Source organism: Micropterus salmoides, unplaced genomic scaffold, assembly GCF_014851395.1.
Source record: "Micropterus salmoides isolate LMB-PRFRI ecotype aquatic unplaced genomic scaffold, ASM1485139v1 Ms_hic_scaffold_7, whole genome shotgun sequence".
NCBI classification, from domain to species: domain Eukaryota; kingdom Metazoa; phylum Chordata; class Actinopteri; order Centrarchiformes; family Centrarchidae; genus Micropterus; species Micropterus salmoides.
Window position 1 is genome coordinate 14,943,864 of NW_024044459.1, and position 19,671 is coordinate 14,963,534.

Below are 19,671 nucleotides of genomic sequence, written 5' to 3' on the forward strand. Positions count from 1 at the left end.
AAGGTCAGAAGCCAGAGGTCAGTGTCTGACCCCACTACCGCTGACCAGTGACTGCATGGGTGTGTGTGTGTGTGTATTTGGTGGGGGTTGGGAGGGTTGTACACAATGGGACACAATAGGCCCGGCTCTCTCCCATTACTCACATCCACTCTCCGTTCACCACTTCCTGGGTATCTGGTGTTACAAGCCGGCTGAATCCCAGTGTTTGTTGCTTTCCCAGGGCTTCCAACTGCAACAAACACACAAAACAAGCCGACGAGGACAAACACACAGAGGGAAGCACACAGCGCCAGAGCCCTACATTCCTCCTAAAGAGCTAAGTTATTATCACTGATGGCTGGAAACAGAGAAGGAGATAGTTCAGTGACGCACAGGAAGCAGCAGTCTGGAGCAAACACCGTACCGTTGGTATTTGGGGAAGATTGTAGTGAAAAGATTGTTAACAATATTGATTGTTATACACTGATATAAAATCCAAGAGAAGAGCAAAACATTTACCAAACTCCAGTGATCGAAAGAAGTACACTTTTTAGGTATATTGTACTTTTTATTCCACTACATTTATTGTAGGATTGAAGTGGATTTACTTATTAGTAAATGAACTTTAAAATATCTTTGGACCGTTGTTTGGACAAAAGCAGACATATGGGGCTTTAGTAAAGTGTGATTTTCTTTCAGTACTTTCTGATATTTCATAGCCCGAATGAGTAATTGAATGATTATTTGACAAAAATAATTGGCAGATTTCTTTTCTTTAAATATATATACATATATATTTAAAGAAAATTATTAGTTGCAGCCCTAATTTATTCAACAGCAGCAGATTAGGATTTCATATACAAATGTATTGAGGCCTTGTCATGTTGAAACTGGAAAGGGCTTCTCCAAACTGTTGCAACAAAGTTAGAATTGCACACTGTGTCAGCATTTGTGGCTACAACCCAAAAGCAAACTGGAGACAGGCAGTTAAGTTTAAACTGTTAATAATAGTTTGGATTGGCAAAGGGGGCGAGTTTTGGGGTGGAAGTCCAGAGCGGTGTTGTCAGAGTGAGCTGACAGGCTTTGCTAGCTGGAGAGTTGGGCTGGGGTTTGTTAGTGATCCAACAGGCATTGTGGTTGAGTGAGCTGGCTGGAAAGCTGGACCGGCAGAGGGAGGAATCCAGTTGTAGGTGAATCTGAAGACGGAGATGACAAGAGTTTTGAGGCTGGCAAGCAAGACCAAGGCAAATTTTCTAGATTTTGACATACATCTCAACATCATTTTCATCCCATCACTGGATGTGAGTCCGAGGCTTTTGAAGGGAGGCTGACTGGCATGATAACGGTGTCAGAGGTAATGCCCACAGTCACCAACTGAGAGAGAGAGAGAGAGAGAGAGACAGACAGGCAGAGGGGAAAATGAAAACATACCAAAAATGCCACATTCACCCAAAAGGTAAAAAAAATAACCAAAAACACACTCACTCTCAACCCAGGTTTCATGGCAGGGGGGTTAACTTGAGGATACAACGAGGATGTTAACTAATGGTCCACTTTTTTACAATGTATTTTCTGGGAAAATAAGCTGTAAGTAACCCAGGAGTACATAAGTTACTTCAACCAGTTGAAGCAATCAAGTGTTCCTCACAGGGTTATTCATCACTCGTAATAATCACATAATTCATACTTCTGCTTAATGAGTAATTTAAAAACTTCAATACAATTTGCTGATAAAAACATTAATTAAAAAATCTTGTAGAGGAGTATTTTTAAACTGTGGCACTGCTACTTTTAAGTTGAGGTTAATCTTGTTTATACAGCCCATCAATCTGTCCTTAGACCCTCGATTCGGATAAGACAAAACTCTCCCCACAAAATTTAAAGAAACCTCAGGCAGAGCAAAAGAACGACATGCAATAGATGTCGTGTGTACAGATGGAGCAGACCAAAATAAATTGGAACAGACTGTAAATACATAAGATTATGGATCCCGGGAAGACATCAAGCAACTTCCAGGTGCCGCCAAACAGGTAGGACCTGAGCGACCTCCTCGCCATCATTTTACCTCCATAAATAATCTGAGTACTTCCATTCCCAAACTCTCATTTTTATTAAGGCAGAGCATGTTTATTCCCGCTGCTCGAGTGCCTGAGGCCTGTAACGTGTGCCTGCTGTCTGTTGGCTGCAGATGCTATCATGTGTGATTTGTACTGTGTGTTTGTTGGCACATACTCTCTATCTGTCTGATAGCAGTTGCACTCGTCACAGCTGTGAGCTGCCCTTAGGAGAAAACCCCTGCACCTGCCTCTGTTTCTGCCTAATGTAAACAGGTAAAAAAAAAGAAAAGTGCGTCTGTGGGAAATGTGGGAAGTGTGATTTGCACAGATGAGATCAAGTTGTCAGGGCTTGTCAAGGCCATCATACCTGAGGAGACAAATTACCCTGCCCTTATTAGACATGTGAGATCAGTAGGGCCATGGGGATGGGACCCAGAGGATCACTGATGCAAATGTGTGTGAAATGAGGCAGGAGATTGGTGTGGATTACACCCTACATGTTGGAACAAGACATTACCTCTGGGGAGGATTCAGCCTCTGTGACTAGCTGTTTCACTCGTTAAACTGATAAACTGTTGGCAAATGCTTGTCCAGTTGAGCAGTTTAAATGAAGTCCAGAGCATTTAATACAGTGGAGAATTTTGTGATAAGATAAATATAAAAAATATACAATATTTGAGTGATTTTTGGCAGTTGGCAATGCCCTCATAAACAAGATATTCTCAAAACAATTTCATATTTGGGTTATGATTTGGTTGACTTATTGTAGTCATTGGTGATATAAAATTAAAAATGAGGCCGTAACACAAACACGGTGATAACCCATGAAAGAAAATATCTACAGCCGTGCTAACAACTCTATTTAGGCACAACTGTGCTTTGATCAAAATGCAAACGTCAACAGGCTCACAATGACAATGCTAACATGCAGGTTTTTAGCAGCAGGTTTAATGTTCACCATATTCCCCATCTTAGTTTAGCAGTTGTTGAGATATTTCAGTCTGGACCAAAGTGGTCAACCAACCGAAGGACAGACTTGACACCCCAACAGCCATCCCACTACTGTGGCTACAAAAGGTGGGAAAAATCAGGTCTCTTGATGGCGAAGTTGTCACTGTACATGAAAACAACTCTCCCTTAAGATTTAGCAAACTTATTTTATAGAACTACAAAAGAACCCTCATCTATTCTGCAGCATCAAAAATTAACTCTATGCACAACAAGAAAATGCCATGGGTGCATCATTGGAAAAATAATTCATATTTTTTTCATCTCAAGATTTGCTCTTGCTATGTAGAGTGATTTTTTGGGTCTCCACTGGCCGAGATCAGGGAAGAAAAAATGGAAACCTGCCAAACAGGGAGCTCTGATTTTGAGAATCCTGCCTCAGGTTAAAAGACAATGAACTATAGTGGGCTTTGATCTGCTTTCATATCCAGGCAGAATAACGATAGCTCCTTTGACCAGAGCTAATGATGTCTGCGGTGCGTTAACATACTGCAGAGGGGGATTTGTAGCCACATGGGTGCCTTTAATGAGTTTTATTTGTTTTGTTTTATCCCCCTCCACCTCCTACTCACCTCAATACACAGAGTAATGTAGAGGGAGGCGTAGTGTGGGTTAAGAATCAGCCTTCTGCACACCTACATGGGCTAATTATCCAGCCCTCACGAGGATCATCTCACAGCTTCACCTAAAGGAAAAGAGGTTTCTCCTACTCCCTCTACATATAATTCTATATTACCTCCTTCGTTAGTCTAAATTGGAGTGCGTCTGGATGGGACTCACTTTTCCCATCCACAGGACTCATGTGGTAACAGCATGTTGTATTACTGACTGATATGAAAGAACACAAAATAGAAGCTCAAGAAATGAAAGAAACAGGAACAAATAATGCAAACAAATGCTAAAAATAGCTATGTGCAAATGTTACAACCCCACTGTGCAATTACCAAAACATCCATAGTCCACCTACTCTGGTGTTTTCACTTATGTTGCCTGATTAGACCTCTTAAGATTGTGTGGCAGTGTACAGACTGTGCTTTTGATTGAAAGCTCCCTTTAGCTTTGCTGCACCTGCTAGGTCGGGAGAGTTTACACTGTTATCAGTTCATGGACTTTGGCGATATCACATAATTCCCAGCATTTTTCCACCCAACTTCAGTCTGAGGGGAGGTGCAATTGAAAACAACTGTTTATTTATGTGTAGTATTTGAATCTTTACATCTTTGGCATCCTCAAATGGTAGCATCAAAAAAAGACACTGAAAGAGACAGCAATGTACGCTATTAGAGCATAGTAATAACATGTATTAGTGTGCCTATGGTCCACTTGATTACTGGCACTATGTTATGCAGAAGGCTCTCCATTGATCTCTGGGCCATCAAGAATATGCTGAAGGCTACAAAGAATACTTTCACTTTTTTTAAAACTTGGGTAAAACTTCTCTAACTTTAGTGTTAATGCTGCACTAAACTTAAACACAGACTCTCCATGGCTCAGCATTAAACCTTAATCCATCTGTCCCACTTCAGAGTAATTTTCGATCCCTCAGAAGTCACAATCACTGACATAGATAGATGTTGCCTGGAAAGTGTGTCCTTTAACAGTATCGGTCACAGCTTTTTCCACACAATATACCCCCTATCTCTGTGTCAGATGGCAGGTCCCAGTCCATCTCTTCCTCATTAAGCATATGTCTCATTTTCCATTTCAGACAAGAGATAGCATAGAAGTGCACACAAAAGCACTATTTTCAGGCCCTTCTACTCATCTCGTCTAATGAGAGTGGATCAAATATAACTGACACAGAAGGGAGACAAAGGGAGATGTAGCCCTGGGTGAGAGATGAGGCAAGGTAGAACAATGGACCTGAATGTGCCGTCACTGCGGCGGCATGGAGCAGGACCAATGAATGCAGATGATTCTGTAATGAGGGATTAAGTGGCGGATTACGGGTCTTTATTAAGATGTTTCTGATCCTCATTAGGCTGAATCTCGTATCAGGGCATCGATTCCCCACTCACTCGCTGGATTGTCCATTCTCTGGAGGAAGAAGAGAAAGGAAAGAGAAAGAAAGAGAGAAAGAAAGATAGAGAGACATGTGCTTCTATAATCCTCCAATGAGGCATGGAACAAAAAACTATATGTATAAGTGTATGTACCTATATTGTAGGCAGTGATTTATACACATATCCTTTCTATGTATATATATTTTATTTAGATTTAAACCTGTGTTTGTGAACACTACAATGATTTACAGTATGATCACCTTTTTTAAGTTATGGCGAACTCATAAGCAAATTGCATGCACAGATAGCCTACAGAGCAACATGGTGAATGTAAGTCCAATATCACTCTTCTTTTAGCTCTGTTTTTCTAACATCTGGTTCTTAAACAGCTTAATGCTCCAATATGTTCACCAGCTAGTCGCTAACTCTGCCGTTTGGTGCTGGTTAGGTAGTGTACAGTTGGTGTTTAGAGCATTTTCTCAAAAAAACAAAAACAAAAGCTGTCTGCTGTGGCCCAAAACAATGCTATCAGAGTGGTAAGAGTGAACTAGAACAGTAAAATTCTGGGCCAGACAGCTAAACAATGAGCCATAACCCGTTATAAGTTTCATAAAGCCAAGGGGACCTACTTAATAGTAACTGATCCCCATGGACCCACACAGGAAAACAAATGCAACCAGTATAAACCAGAGCATGCCAAACACCAGATGGACAACAATGATAAAACCTGCAGCCAGCATTTCTGTTTTAATGTATTCATAACTTTAACAATATTAAGAGCCACATGCTTTGAACTAAATGCTAATGCACGGATGTTAACATGTTCACAATGGAAATGCTAACATGTTATGTTAAGAAGTTTACCATGTTTACCAAATTAGTTTAACATGTTAGCATGCCAGCATTTGCTAATTAGCACAAATTGGAACTGCAGTCCAAAACTATTTTTTCCATGGGTACAAATATAGTAGGTTGATCTTGAACTTAAAAAAACACAAAGTGCACCTGAGGCTGATTAAAATGTCATTACTTTTGCAGGAATTTAATCAGAATCAAAATACTGACAGATTTTTTTTTAAAATGAACTGGTGAGGATGCTAGATGAAAAATCAAGGGATCCACAAAGTTTAATTTAAAGTCCAATTTATCCTTAGGTGGACATGAATATGTGTATCAATGTTCTAGACAAGCCATGATAGCTGGTGGACCAACAGACGGTTTTACAGACTGACACTGACATCACTAGAGCTACGACGCTAGCACTGCTAAAAGTTCTTTTGAAAAAAACATAAAGCTTTCCTTTATGGTTCTTTCCATTTTAATATTGTTACCATGTATATGTAATATGTGACTTTAGTGAATAACAACCAGACTCTGGTTGTGCATGTACCTGTGTGGATGCTCTGTTCCTAATGAGAACAGGACTGAAGGAAACATGCAGGCAAGTAGAAACAAACCCAGTCGCTCCAAAGACAATATTTATATATCTCATAACAACTCTGAATGTGACTGAAGCCAAATTGGAGCAGCGCTAATATAATCAGAGAATCACCAGCTATTCCAGTATTTATCTGACAGTGTCCAAGTTTACTATGTAAGACACAAAGGTTTGAATTCCACTCAGACTAAACTTCCTCCAGCTCAGTGCAACTATTAAGACAGGCACAAGCCTTATTTTAGAACAAGAAGGCAGCAGTCCCAGCAGTATGTATCACTACTTCTCAGTTGCAAATCCAAAGGCTTCAAAGATGGTGAACAATCCCATTGCATTGTACACGTGGAAACCTACCTTCACACTTCTGATACTCCCCCTAAATGATTGTGTAGATTTTTGTTTTCAGTTCCACATGCATTTGCCAAGTGATTGGTGAAGCACACTTGAGATCATAAAGTTGTTGATCATTGTGAGAATAAGAAGCAAATAGTTGAATTAGAAACCTTTTTATCTTTGTCTACAACCGTTCTCTTTTTGTATTCCCTGTGAGTTATAGCTAGCAATATAAAGGGTGACCTGCTCAAAGTGTGTAAATGTGAGGAAAGACTGTGGGTAAAAATGACTAAAACACATCAGCAGTTCAGGTTATGACAGCTTTATTCAGTGCAAAAAGAGTCTAGTACCAGGAATCGGTGATGCGCCTCATGCTCATGAACCTCATGCTGCTTCCGCCCATGTGCATGAAGTTTCTGTACTCGCCGGGCCTCATGTACATCATCCTGCCTCTGTAATGGGGCTGTTCGTACATCAGCCAGTGGCCGTCCATGACGTTGCAGGACATGCAGTTGGACATGCGGTAACGGTCCATGGTGCTGTCGCAGTCGTCCATCAGCTCATACATCTGACCTCCGTAGTTCTCCCTCTCGTAGATCCTCATCCTGTAGGATCCCCTGTACTGTGGTGCAGAAGAGGCCGTGGGTTAAACTCAGAACCTTTCACATTTTCAGCATGAGCTCTAAAAGGCTCCAGAGATGTCTTCTACAGTAAATCTAGCCAGGTGTGAGATCTTACCATGGGGATCATGCGACAGGACCTGATGCAATCGCTCATGCCCATCATGCTCATGTAGTCTGCGTACTCGCCCCTCCTCATGAAGTACTGGTTGCCCATGTAGTTGGTGCGGTCGTACACCATGAAGCAACCTCTCTCCACTCTGCAGGAGTGGCACCTGCTCATGTAGGAGGACATGTCTGGGCAGTCGCTCATGCACTCATAGGAGCGGCCCTGGAAGTTCCTCTCCTCGTAGAAGGTGATCTGTAGGGAGCGAGAACAAAAGACTTTGGTTAGCACATGTGAGGTACATATGCAGCACAGGAGTCATGTGTTCAAGTTTGAAGCTAAACAGAAATGGGGAAAATATTCAGTGTTGGTAAATCCAACATTCTTTGGATGTGTTGCTGTTAAAGATAAAAGTGGTGTTTTTAGAGCTTTTTCACTAAAAACACCTGTCAGCTCAGGCCAAAAATGACACTACAGGAGCTGTGAAAGTGAACCAACACAATAAAGTTGTGTTCCCAAAAACTGAAACAATGAGCTCAAAGACCCTTCAAAGCTCTGTAGAGCTGAGGGGAACCGCAGAGTTGGGTGATAATTCTCTGTGGGTTTGTCAGTATGAGTGACTCTTTTCATATTACACAAAGTAATTAGATTGTGTATTACTTGAAACATGTTGAATACCAGCTTCAAAGTACTCCTGACAAAAAACAACACAAGAATTAATTTGTTTAAAGGCCACTAGGTCAACTTCCAGTTTGAGTAACATTATGAAAATGAAACCTATCTTACTTTGCTCATCATGTTCATTCCAGTGGAAGTCATTTTGATGGTCAGTGGGTTGCTGCTGCTGCTGCTGCTGCTGCTGCTGCTGCTGCTGCTGCTCTTGCTCTTGCACCAAACTGTACCCTACCTGGTTTAACCCTTTCCTTTTATACCTGACCCACAGACTGGCCTTTTGTCTAAACCCCCTGAGCCAGCAACAGTGCCATAGAAATACACAGAATATGGAGGGGTTGTCCACATTTCCTGGGGCCAGTGTGCTCAGAGATCCTTTCAGTGGCCATTTCTCGTATACAACGAGGGGGTTACAGAAAAGGTTAACAATCGGAGGTCACACCTGGACATTGTTTATTCATTGCGACTTACACTGTTTTTTTGTTCCTGATTTGTAAAGTCATTGACTTTAGCATGTAGTAGTACATACGTTTTTGTTTGTATGTTCAATGAAAACACCCAGTGACAGACCGACATGTAAAAAAGCACAGTAATACAATTTTTCCAAATGGTAATTACACAATAAACAGCGAAAATGTATAGATGAACAGATGGTGGTGATAGATGTAAGGGACATGGGAATAAAAGAAAAGAAAATGTATTTTCAAAAATAAGAAGACGAATTAATTTTATCATGCTGCTTACATCACCTAACATTACCAAGCAAAGACTATTCTTTTACTCAAATGTATTAATTACAAATATATTATTCTATATAATGATTTGACTGTGATAATAAATGTTATAAAGAAATCTGCCTCTCAAGACAGTTAGCATAGGCTAAATGCCTAATGTGTGAACTCTAGATTTAATGCCTAACAAGACTGTCAAGAAAAGCAGTGATGTAGGACAGTAGTTGGATACAAGAGACATGGTTAAAGATAGACATACTCTTTGATAAGGTAATAGACTCGTATGGACGAGAATGTCAATGCCATTTTATTTCCCATAGCCACACAGAATAAGAAAATTAAATCCAGTTGTACTTACAATAGTTTATAGGATATTGTCACAACATCATATGCTTTTTTTTTTTTTTTTTACAGCAGTCACACAGTGAGTCACAATTTACATTGTATTGGTACATATAATTTAAGTATAATATCATGCTGTCAAAAGAACAACAAAGGCATTAAAGAACAATATTTAAATCTTTACATATTTTAACTGTTTTGATTGCTTTACTATTCTTTAAACCAAATAAAGTTTCAACATGTTTGATTTCTTAAAATGTGGTAATTGTGGTTTCTTAGACCATTTGCACTTGTGAATGAAACATTTTCCACATGATATAAAGAAAATATATATTCTTTTACAATCAATATGAATCTTGTCATAAAAAATACGATGTCTCTTTTCTGCAAATTAATAAAACCAGCCAACGGTTTAAAGTAATAAACTAAATCTAACCAAAATAATTTGGTAGAAATACAATCATAAAATAAATCACAAATGGTTTCAGCCTCACCATTACAAAACACACATTTTCCCACAATATTATGCCTGAACCTTGAGATCACCTGGTTCACAGTATAAATCAAATGTATAATTTTAAATGAAACTTCTCTAGTTTTGTTGGTTACACAAAACTGTTTATTGATATTGCTAAAGCTATTTTGGAACTCTATCTAGAGTTCCAAAATAGCTCGGCAGGAAAAGTTGTGGCCTGCTGGCAATATCTCCTTAGAAAATGAGTGGGAATTTTTTTTTTAATCAAATATTGTTTAACATAATGTTACCTTTGAATTGTGGATGCACAGTAAACCTGCCACTTCATTGTGTTCATCTCAAAAAGACCAGAAGGTATTGCATCAAAAACAATTGCAAATTATTTAGGTGTAACTAGAATTCTAAAATTGCCGAGAAATTCTGTATAAGAGAATAAAAGTCATTTTTTTAAATTTAGCAATTGTGTCACCAACACTATACAATTTTTAACCCAGCTATCAAAAAATAAAGCTTTATTTTTAAACTTAATATTGATTACTAAAATACATGTAACTAGTTACTCCCCAACACTGGTTATTATCATAGATTGTACAAAAAAAGGATAATATCATAGACTAGGTTATCATGCATCACAAGGAAAACACAAGACGACGGCAGACAACGATCCGTGTACTTTCACTTCTCGGCACCGGAGGGCGCTGTGACACGTGCTCTGCTCTCTGTGATCACCCTCTTGTCCTGGTAACAAACTTCTGTTGTCAAACGTTGCTAAGGAAGTAATGGAGCTAACGGTACTTTAAATTAGCCACTGTGAAACCAAACAACAGTAAACGAGAGGTAACTTCACTTCAGCGTGATAACAGTGAAATAAATTTTCATAAGACGGAAACTACAAACATGATCTCTTTATAAATACGATCTCCTAAACGTTAGCTCAGCTAGCCATTTGCTAACGATACATTTTATAACTTTGCTACCTGAAGCTGCTGTGGGGTTATATCAGCTAGTTAACCTAGAGGGTTAGCCAAAGTTAGCACTATATGGACTGTTGGGTGGATGTTCGGTTAGTTAGTTAACAGAAAACGGTGCACTTTTGTTAAGCGATGAAATTGAAAAACAACGGCACTTTAGATTCAGTCTTGGGTTCAGTCTGGCTAACATTAATTAGCTCACGCTGCTAGTATTCGTTTAACTAGCCGATAGAGGTCACAGTGCTAACATTAGCTATTTCTTACTAATGCTGCATGTTTAACGAGTGTTGCTCAAAGTTAACGTTGCGTTAAAAGTGCCATTAATTGCTAATGATTAAAAGAGGAGCTACTTGACGCTAAACGGGTGATATAGTTAACTAATAAACAAACTGTCCTTGTAAGTTATGATTCACGTGGCTAAACTAACTCGTTTTAAGGCCATTATGTAACTGAATCCTTTTCTGCCCCATATGTTCAAGTGTATGTCAGTTAGCAATGAGAAAGCTGCATCCACCTGACCACACCTGGTTCCAGACCACGAGAGAATGACTGAGAATGGAGAGGACAGCCCCCTCCATCAGTGCTGTGAGGCTCCTGGTAAAGGAGATTCAGTTGTCAATGACAGCAGGGCACACAAAACCTCCTTAGGAGATGCCAAATCCTGCAAGGAACACAACCATGCACTTGAAGTCACTGCTAGAAACGAGGTTGGGGAGGTCAGTCCATATCAGCCTCGGCCACCTTACGTACCCAGGCTGTCCAAGTTGAGCAAAAGTGGCTCAGTGGATGAGACTGTGAGAACCAGGAGGCTGAGAAACAGCCAGGAGAGCCTGAGTGACCGGGCAGGGACAGGCTCTTCCACAGACTCACTTAAAGAGGAACAAATAGTTCCAGCTCAAGGTGAGTTTGTTCTTGGCAGTGCTGCCACCATCAGGAATGGCCAGGACTCTAACGTGAGACCCGTCTCTGCTGATACGACTGGATCCCCTGTCTTCCGGGACAGAGGGAGCAGTCTCTCTGAGTATGAAAGGAGGCCCCCCAGCCAGCAGAGCGACCCCACAGACCACTGGGCGAGGTCCACCAAGATGCGTCTGTCTCCGGTGCAACCCACGGGGCCGCTGCCTGCTCTGGAGAAGAGCTTTGCATCAGCCACTTTAAGGGTGGCTAATAGGATTGACCGGGATTGTTTGGATTATGCTGTGCTGGCCAGAGAGAAGCTCAGGGAGAGACCCCACAGGAACCTGAGCGACAGCCGGCTTCTGGAGAACATGGGGTCGGATAATGCCTCTGTCAACTCCATGAGGTCCACCTACAGCGTGCTTAGCCCCATCAGACCGCAGGATGTGAGGAACAGGTACAGTAGGCATAGCAGACGATGTAGATGATGTACCTGAAGTCATCCTCAGGCTGGATGTGGAGGCTCTTTTGTAACACCTACTCTTTTCTGTGTCAGAAGGCTATAAGAAGCTGGTCTCTAATTTAGATGCAGGCCAGTGTAAATACATAAAACTATGCAAATGTAGAACTGGATGTGCATATTTTTATCCTTTGCAGCAATAATACTCTTGTAATGGCCCATATGGCTTACTTTGTTGATACTGTCAGTCTGAGCTCTGGCCAGGCTTCAAACGTCTAATCCTTATACCAAAAGAAAGTTATTATGCACAGGCACTGCATAAGAATTAGGTATGGTATATATATATATCCACCACAAGCCTTTTAGTATTGATTGTGCCCTTTGCTTGATGTTGATTAGCATAACGCATCTGGTTCACCATCAGGAGTGGGCAACACCCACTGACTGTAAATTTGTCCTGAAACCACGGCTTCAGACATTTTTAAACTTTGTGCTTACATCTTTAAGAGCAAGAAGGAGGTGTCAGAGTGGGGGGTTAGGATTAACACGGGATCAGAGGAGATGCTTGTTCAGTACAGTTTTTGAATGGAGGAGGGTCAAAAATGGGTCTTAGTCTATAGTTTCAATATGCATAATGTCAAATTTTTACATTTAAATTATTCATGTAATGTGTAAGAGAACAGCTTTTCTTTTTCCTACACTGCATCCTGCAAGTCAGGTTGGCTGCCAATAGAAGTGTTAATCTTCCTCTGTAATGTGTATTTTCCAGGAGCTTTCTGGAGGGCAGCCTGCTGGGAAGCGGTGCTCTGCTCGGGGCCGAGGAGCTGGACCGTTACTTCCCCGAAAGGAGAGTGGGCATCTACATAGCCACTTGGAACATGCAGGGGGAGAAGGTAGGAGGAACTCATGACTCTGCAGCCTCTCGCAGACCAAGAACCATTTAAGGTCTTATCACTACCTGCACAAATTCAGGCACCAAGTGAGTTGTAACGTAAAGTTTTGATAATTTTTAGGGGCTTCCAGCCAACTTGGACGATCTCCTCCTTCCAACAGACTCTGAATTTGCGCAAGACTTTTATATTATTGGGATCCAGGAGGGCTGCCCTGACAGGTATGTTATGTGTTGTTTATATTTTAATCATAATCACTGAATAATACCTTGTTATTATGATTGATTGCTCGATCTGGCCTGTAAAGTTGATTATACTACGGTGTTCTGTGTGTGTGCAGGAGGGAGTGGGAGATCCGTCTCCAGGAGACTCTGGGACCTTACTATGTCATGCTTTATGCAGCATCACATGGTGTTTTGTATCTCACCGTATTTCTCAGACGAGACCTCATCTGGTTCTGCTCAGGTCAGTAACACATCACATTATACAGGGAATAGACAACCAATGTTTTAATCCTGTTTGAATTGTTCACTGAATTATAGATATGATGTACAGTCCCCTGCAAAAGTATTGGAACGGTAAGGCAACGGTAAATTCCTTTGTTTTTGTTGTTCACTGAAGACATTTGGGTTTAAGATCAAAAGATGAGTATGACACAAGAGTTGAGAATTTAAGCTCTCATTTCCTGGTATTCACATCTAGATGTGTTAAACAACTCAGGACACACCGCCCTTTGTTTGAACCCACCCATTTTTCAAGTGAGCAAAACTATTGGAACATGTGACTGACAGATGTTTCTTGTTGCCCAGGTGTTGCCTTTTAGGTTGATTGTCCAAATATTAAATAGCTCTGCATGACTAGTCAAAGTTTTCCTCCTTGGTTCAAACCAATAAAGACTGCATTTCATGTTAAAGAGGATAAACCAACATGAAGACCAGAGAGCTGTCTATGGGAGAAGAGCAAGCCATTGTCAAGCTGAGAAAAGAAGGAAAATTGACCAGAGCCATTGGACAAACATTGTGCATAGCAAGCACAACAATTATATTATAATATCCTGAAAAAGAAAGAAACTACTGGTGTACTGAGCAACAGACGTCCAACAGGTCGGCCAAGGAAAACAACAGTAGTTGATGACAGAAATATCGTGAGAGCTGTGAAGAAAAGCCCCAAAACATCAGGAAGTGACATCACCAACGACCTCCACGGTGCAGGGGTGAAGGCATCACAATCCACTGTTGGAAGAAGACTCAGAGAGCAGAAATATAGAAGCCACACCACAAGATGCAAACCACTCATTAGCAGGAAGAATCAGAAGGCCAGATTGAAGAAGTACAGAGATGAGCCACAAAAGTTCAGTAACACAATCTTATGGACTGATGAGACCAAGATTAATCTCTAGCAAAGTGATGGAAAGGCCAAACTGGGGAGAAAGAAAGGAACTGCTTATGATCCGAAGCATACAAGCTCATCTGTGTAGCATGGTGGAGGTAATGTCATGGCTTGTCCGAGCATGGCTGCTTCTGGAACAGGCTTATTAATATTTATTGATGATGTAACTGATGATGGTCGCAGCAGAATGAATTCAGAAGTGTACAGAAACATTTTGTCTGCCAATTTAAGGAGAAATGCTTTGAAACTAATGGGGAGGAAGTTTATCATGCAGCAGGACAATGAGCCAAAGCACATTGCCAACAAAACAAAGGACTTCATCAGGGGGGGAAAGTGGAAGGTTTTAGACTGGCCAAGTCAATCACCTGACCTTAACCCAGCATGCATTTCACCTCCTTAAGAGGAGACCGAAGGGAGAAACAGCCCGAAACAAACAAGAACTGAAAGAAGCTGCGATAAAAGCCTGGAAGAGCATCACAAATGAAGAATGCAACAGTTTGGTGATGTCGATGGGTCGCAGGCTTGAGGCAGTTATTGCAAGCAAGAGTTATGCCACCAAATATTAAATGTTATTTACTTTAAGATTACACCTAAGAATGCTGTGGTCTAATACAAACGGTGGTATGTCCTGAGTTGTTTAACACATCTAGATGTGAATACCAGGAAATAAAAGCTGAAATTCTGAACTCTTGTCTCATACTCATCTAATGATCTTAAACCCAAATGTCTTCAGTGAACAACAAAAACAAAGGAATTTGCCTTATCGTTCCAATACTCTGGGAGGGGACTGTATGTGTGATGTATGTCACAAAAATTGCAGTTTGTTGTACAACTGTCAAAGTATAAGACTGTTTTTCACTTCACCTGTCAGGATCAATGTTGTGGCTGATCGGTGCATAACCCTTGTGTAGTGCAGATTGTTGGAAGATGATCTTGAATCATCGAAGTCGTGTGAGTTAGAATCAGATGCTAGTTCATCGTTGCTGGCTAAAGGAGTTTGGTGGTAACTAACTGATTACACCGTTACAGTTCTGACACTAACCATCACAACATTTGCTCTGTCGACCCACACAGAGGTGGAGCATGCCACAGTCACAACCAGGATCATCTCTCAGATCAAGACCAAAGGGGCTGTGGGAATCGCTTTTACCTTTTTTGGCACTTCTTTTCTCTTCATCACGTCCCATTTTACCTGTGAGTATGAAGTTCTCCAGGTCAGGGAGGCTGCAGACTGAAGCAGGGATTTATCATAGGAAGAGACTATTATCAGGATGTCTGCAAATAGGACTGGTTGGAGAAGAAACACTAATTGTTTTTACTTTTTGTAGCTAGTGCTAGGTAAGTTACTTCCAAAATGTAATGCATTATAGATTACTAGTTACTGCCATTTGAGAATAATTAGTTATATTACAATATTACTGTCTCTGAATTGCTTTACATTACTTAACTAGCATTACGTTTGAGTTACTTTTACTTCTATTTAATGGGCGCATTATTCTGATAGTGAGATGTGAGGCATAGGAGGGTTCTAGTGATGTGCAGAATTATGTCCACGGATCGGGTGGGTCTATAAAATTAACGTTCTGATTAATTGTGGATGGGGGGGGGGTGAAATAGGGTGAATCGTCTCCCCATTTAGAAAGATGGTGTGTGCATTTACGCACGCCATGACTCTCCCGACACTCCGACAGCCTCTCTAATCATGAAAGTAATTCGTTAAAGCACAAACACATAGAATTTATGCATGATCCATCAGGGGAGCTACTGTCTTGTTAAGAGGAGCCGAGCTCCCCGGTAGTTTGCACCCTGCCTACAATCTGGACCATCGGATTCCAGCGACAGGAAATAACGTTACTCTTTTACCCATGGATTTGTTTTTTCGGTGCCAAAATTTTTCTCAGTGTTGGTGAATTATTTAAAAAACTAAACACTTAATTTCAGGTTTAAATGCGTTGTTACTGAGATTGTAATGGATATAATATTACCGATTTTTTTTTTTTTTTAGTAATGCGTTATATTACTACCTTACAGAAAAAAAACCAATACATTACTGTATTTCCGTTACTTTTGTAACGTGTTACTCCCAACACTGTTTAAAGCACACTGACAGGTCCAATGGACATATTACCACACATTCTATGAGGTGAATGTATTAGCTATTACACTCACCCTTACTGCTTTTACATCTGCACTTAGTTTTACATATTTGCATTTAAGCTTTGCAGCATTGACAGCTAGGGGGTCTCACATGTTTCTAATGTGTGTTATTATGTTCTTCTTCCAGCCGGAGATGCCAAAGTTTATGAGAGAATACTAGATTACAACAAGATTGTCGAGGCTCTAGCTCTTCCAAAAGGCCTTCCAGACACCAACCCTTACCGCTCCACGCCATGTAAGACTCTTTCAAGTTCCTTTGTGTGCAGGATGTGAAAGATCTAAACAGTTATCTGGAATAATCTAATCTAAAAAGATATAATGGCCAGCGATCTTTGATAATCAGAGGATGTCATATATAATTGTAGCTGACGTCACCACAAGATTCGACCAGGTCTTCTGGTTTGGAGATTTTAACTTTCGCCTGGGTAAGGACCGGGTCGACGTGGAGACCATCATAAACCGCAGTGTAGACGGTGATATGGGACCTCTGTTGGAGCACGACCAGCTCTCTAAGGAAATGAAGGATGGTATGCATGTTGGAGGCTAAATCTCTGTTAAAACTTTCAAAGTCTTCATAGAAGTAGGTTCTTGTGCTTGATTGATTCTCACCCTGCAAATGTGCTGTTTTCCCGTCCAGGTTCAATCTTTAAAGGCTTCCAAGAGGCACCAATACACTTCCTCCCCACATACAAATTTGACATCGGCTGTGATATCTATGACACTAGTTCTAAACAAAGAACGCCTTCATACACGGTGAGAAGAAAATCAGATGCTACGTTAACATAGCCACCAAAATAAGCCAAACCTTTGGTGGAAAGCACTTTTTACCACTCCTACACTTTTCAGCTGCTTTAATTAAAGTTTAAACTGGCCAGGGAAGTTCAAGTCAGCATCTTGTGGCTCTCAGCAGGGTTATCCCTCTCTGTTTGTGTTCACAGGACAGGATCGTGTTCAGGAACAGGCAGGCCGATGACATAAAAGTGGTCAAGTACACCAGCTGCTCCGGCATCAAGTCCTCAGACCATCGGCCCGTCATCGGTGTCTTCCAGGTCAAACTCCGGCCAGGCAGAGACAAGTGAGTCCCACTGCCATTCAGGACCATTCCTTAAAATAGTGTCTTCATGTTAAGGTGCATTCAACTATGTATTGGTTTCTGTCAACAACCAGCAGGTCTAAGCAATACAGTATATTGACATTTGCTTTTTTATTGCAATTATATCAGGAAATGTTTTATATCAATTTTTATCAAATATTGCTGTCCAAATTAGTTAATACTAAGTTAGTAAGTTATAATCTTCTAATTTCTGTAATAGGAATGGACAACTTAATTAAATGTATAAACTGTGAAAGCATGATATATGCAGTATTGATATCAGAGCAAGGTCTTGTGGTTATTGTGATATCCCTCGTGTTGTCCCTTTCACTTCACCATTAGATGAAAATATTATATTTAAAGCTAATTAAAGTTGCATTTTCACAACTACTGTACAGTAATCCACTGTAAATGACGAGTTCATTTAGATGTAATATATAAAAATACATAATGTTGGTTTCCTTAATGAAGCTGATTAGCCTTCACTTCTTAAGTATATTTCAGTGCCAATTTCTTTGCATTGTCCGCAGCTGAAAATGCAGTTGGTTGAGGTACAAAAGAGGGTTTCTACCCGTTTTAGTGAGCAATGCATTTATTTTTCCAATATAGATAAGTACACATAGAAAGTGAATGGTCTCTGCAACTGGCAATGTACTTTTTAAGTTAGAAGAGTTTATAAATAACAGTTTGTTAAACTAATGCATATATGTTGTGGTCATTTTCAAATGCTAGGGCAACAAGAAGCTGTCCCTCTACACTGGATTTTGTTAATGCCCTCTATTTAAATCATCCATTTAATGAGTTTATTTTATTTTAACCTCTGGTATTCCACATTTGTTTGTTTGTGTTGTTTAGTATTCCCCTGGGTGCCGGACAGTTTGACCGAGGCTTGTACTTGGAGGGCAACAGGAGGAGGATCAACAGAGAGCTGAAGAGGAGGGAGGCCATGAAGAACATGAGTAACAGCACAATCTGCACCATCTCCTAAGCCCTTAAAATGAACTCTTCAGACCAGACTGGGCTGGATCAAACTGTGCCAGAAACTGGAATGGAAAACCAGGCCAGTAGAAAAGGAACAACAGAAAACCAGAGTTGTCTTAACTACTCAGAGCCCAGTGCTGGTCATGTTAACTGAGCAGTGTGTGCCCTCTATTGGGTATTATTTGGAGGTGTCTGGCTGTACTTGAGGGCAGGGACCTTGAGGTCAGACAGACAGCAGTGTGCGGACACAGCAGTCTGATCTTTATTTACTCCCCTCTACTTAAAAATGACTGAGACATAAAGGAGGGGGGCTGCCGTTGTGGCTTACCCTTCAGTCACATGCTCCAGTGTGAACTGATCTAACCATAAAGACTGCATTCATTTTCTAAAAAGCATCATGAACCACAATGTTACATATTTCTGAATGCTACGTCGGTGTTCACATGCCTTGCGAGTCTGGTACATTTAGGTGCACTTGAAAGTGCAGTTTAGGTGTCTGCCATTGGTCGATTTTAACTTGAATTTTGCTCTAAGCTGAGAGATACAATATGACCGAAGAAAAGAGCTGTTCTTGTCACAAGGTGACTTTGATGAACGCAGCAGTCAGGAGGTTGTTACTAATTGTTACACACTACTGTTGAATTTCAGGGACATCAAATGTATCTGACAGCTTTTATTGAAGGAACTAACTTCCTATAAAATAGATGGAGCTTTTTATTTATACTGTAAACGCCTTTCACTACTTTTCCTCTTGTTAAGCCAAGTGATCCTTCATAACAGACTGTAACTCAATGCCTTACCTCTCATCTTGCTACTTTGTAAACCTCATACTGTAAACTTTCCGTGTACTGTGTATACCAAATTAATGAGCTTGCATTCCCAGCATTAAGAGCAGTCTGCTCTAAGAAAAGTGCCTATAGGTCTTGTTTTCTTTTCTTCAGGACCTCTTGTCTTTATCTGTGTTTTTTATGTCTCCAAACATCTGTAATAAACCTTTTAAAACACACTGTTTGTTGACTTGCAAATGCAAGACCCTTAAAATATAATTTTATTTGTGGTGGTAATTATATTT

The 19,671-nt window shown here is 40.6% G+C and overlaps 2 protein-coding genes across 3 annotated transcripts; one reads left to right on the forward strand and one right to left on the reverse strand.

Moving 5' to 3' along the window:
• The first annotated feature begins 678 nt into the window (after positions 1–678).
• inpp5e (inositol polyphosphate-5-phosphatase E) lies at positions 679–19,605 on the forward strand. 2 transcript variants are annotated; one of them, XM_038702412.1, is made up of 11 exons: positions 679–1,333; positions 11,212–12,086; positions 12,859–12,982; positions 13,103–13,200; positions 13,320–13,444; positions 15,443–15,562; positions 16,653–16,760; positions 16,891–17,052; positions 17,163–17,278; positions 17,464–17,600; positions 18,474–19,605. In XM_038702412.1, the coding sequence occupies exons 2-11, from the start codon at positions 11,278–11,280 to the stop codon at positions 18,604–18,606; spliced, it is 1,932 nt and encodes a 643-aa protein (XP_038558340.1). In that variant the 5' UTR covers positions 679–1,333; positions 11,212–11,277; the 3' UTR covers positions 18,607–19,605. The 2 variants fall into 2 exon arrangements, with proteins under 2 accessions (XP_038558340.1, XP_038558339.1); XM_038702411.1 differs by lacking the exon at positions 679–1,333 and adding an exon at positions 10,507–10,598.
• Positions 1,332–7,847, reverse strand: LOC119891707 (gamma-crystallin M2-like; the record flags this gene model as incomplete). The annotated part of the gene is made up of 2 exons (XM_038703529.1): positions 1,332–7,437; positions 7,554–7,847. Coding segments are annotated over 2 exons (573 nt in total), but the record flags the coding sequence as incomplete, so codon positions are not given.
• Positions 19,606–19,671: the final 66 nt, after the last annotated feature.

What these genes read in the sequence shown, in the direction of transcription:
- inpp5e (XM_038702412.1), top strand. Translation starts at nt 11,278, where the DNA reads ATGACTGAGAATGGAGAGGACAGCCCCCTCCATCAGTGCTGTGAGGCT. An exon ending in CCGCAGGATGTGAGGAACAG is followed by an intron (nt 12,087 to 12,858) that starts GTACAGTAGGCA and finishes TGTATTTTCCAG; the next exon opens with GAGCTTTCTGGAGGGCAGCC. An exon ending in CCTCATCTGGTTCTGCTCAG is followed by an intron (nt 13,445 to 15,442) that starts GTCAGTAACACA and finishes CGACCCACACAG; the next exon opens with AGGTGGAGCATGCCACAGTC.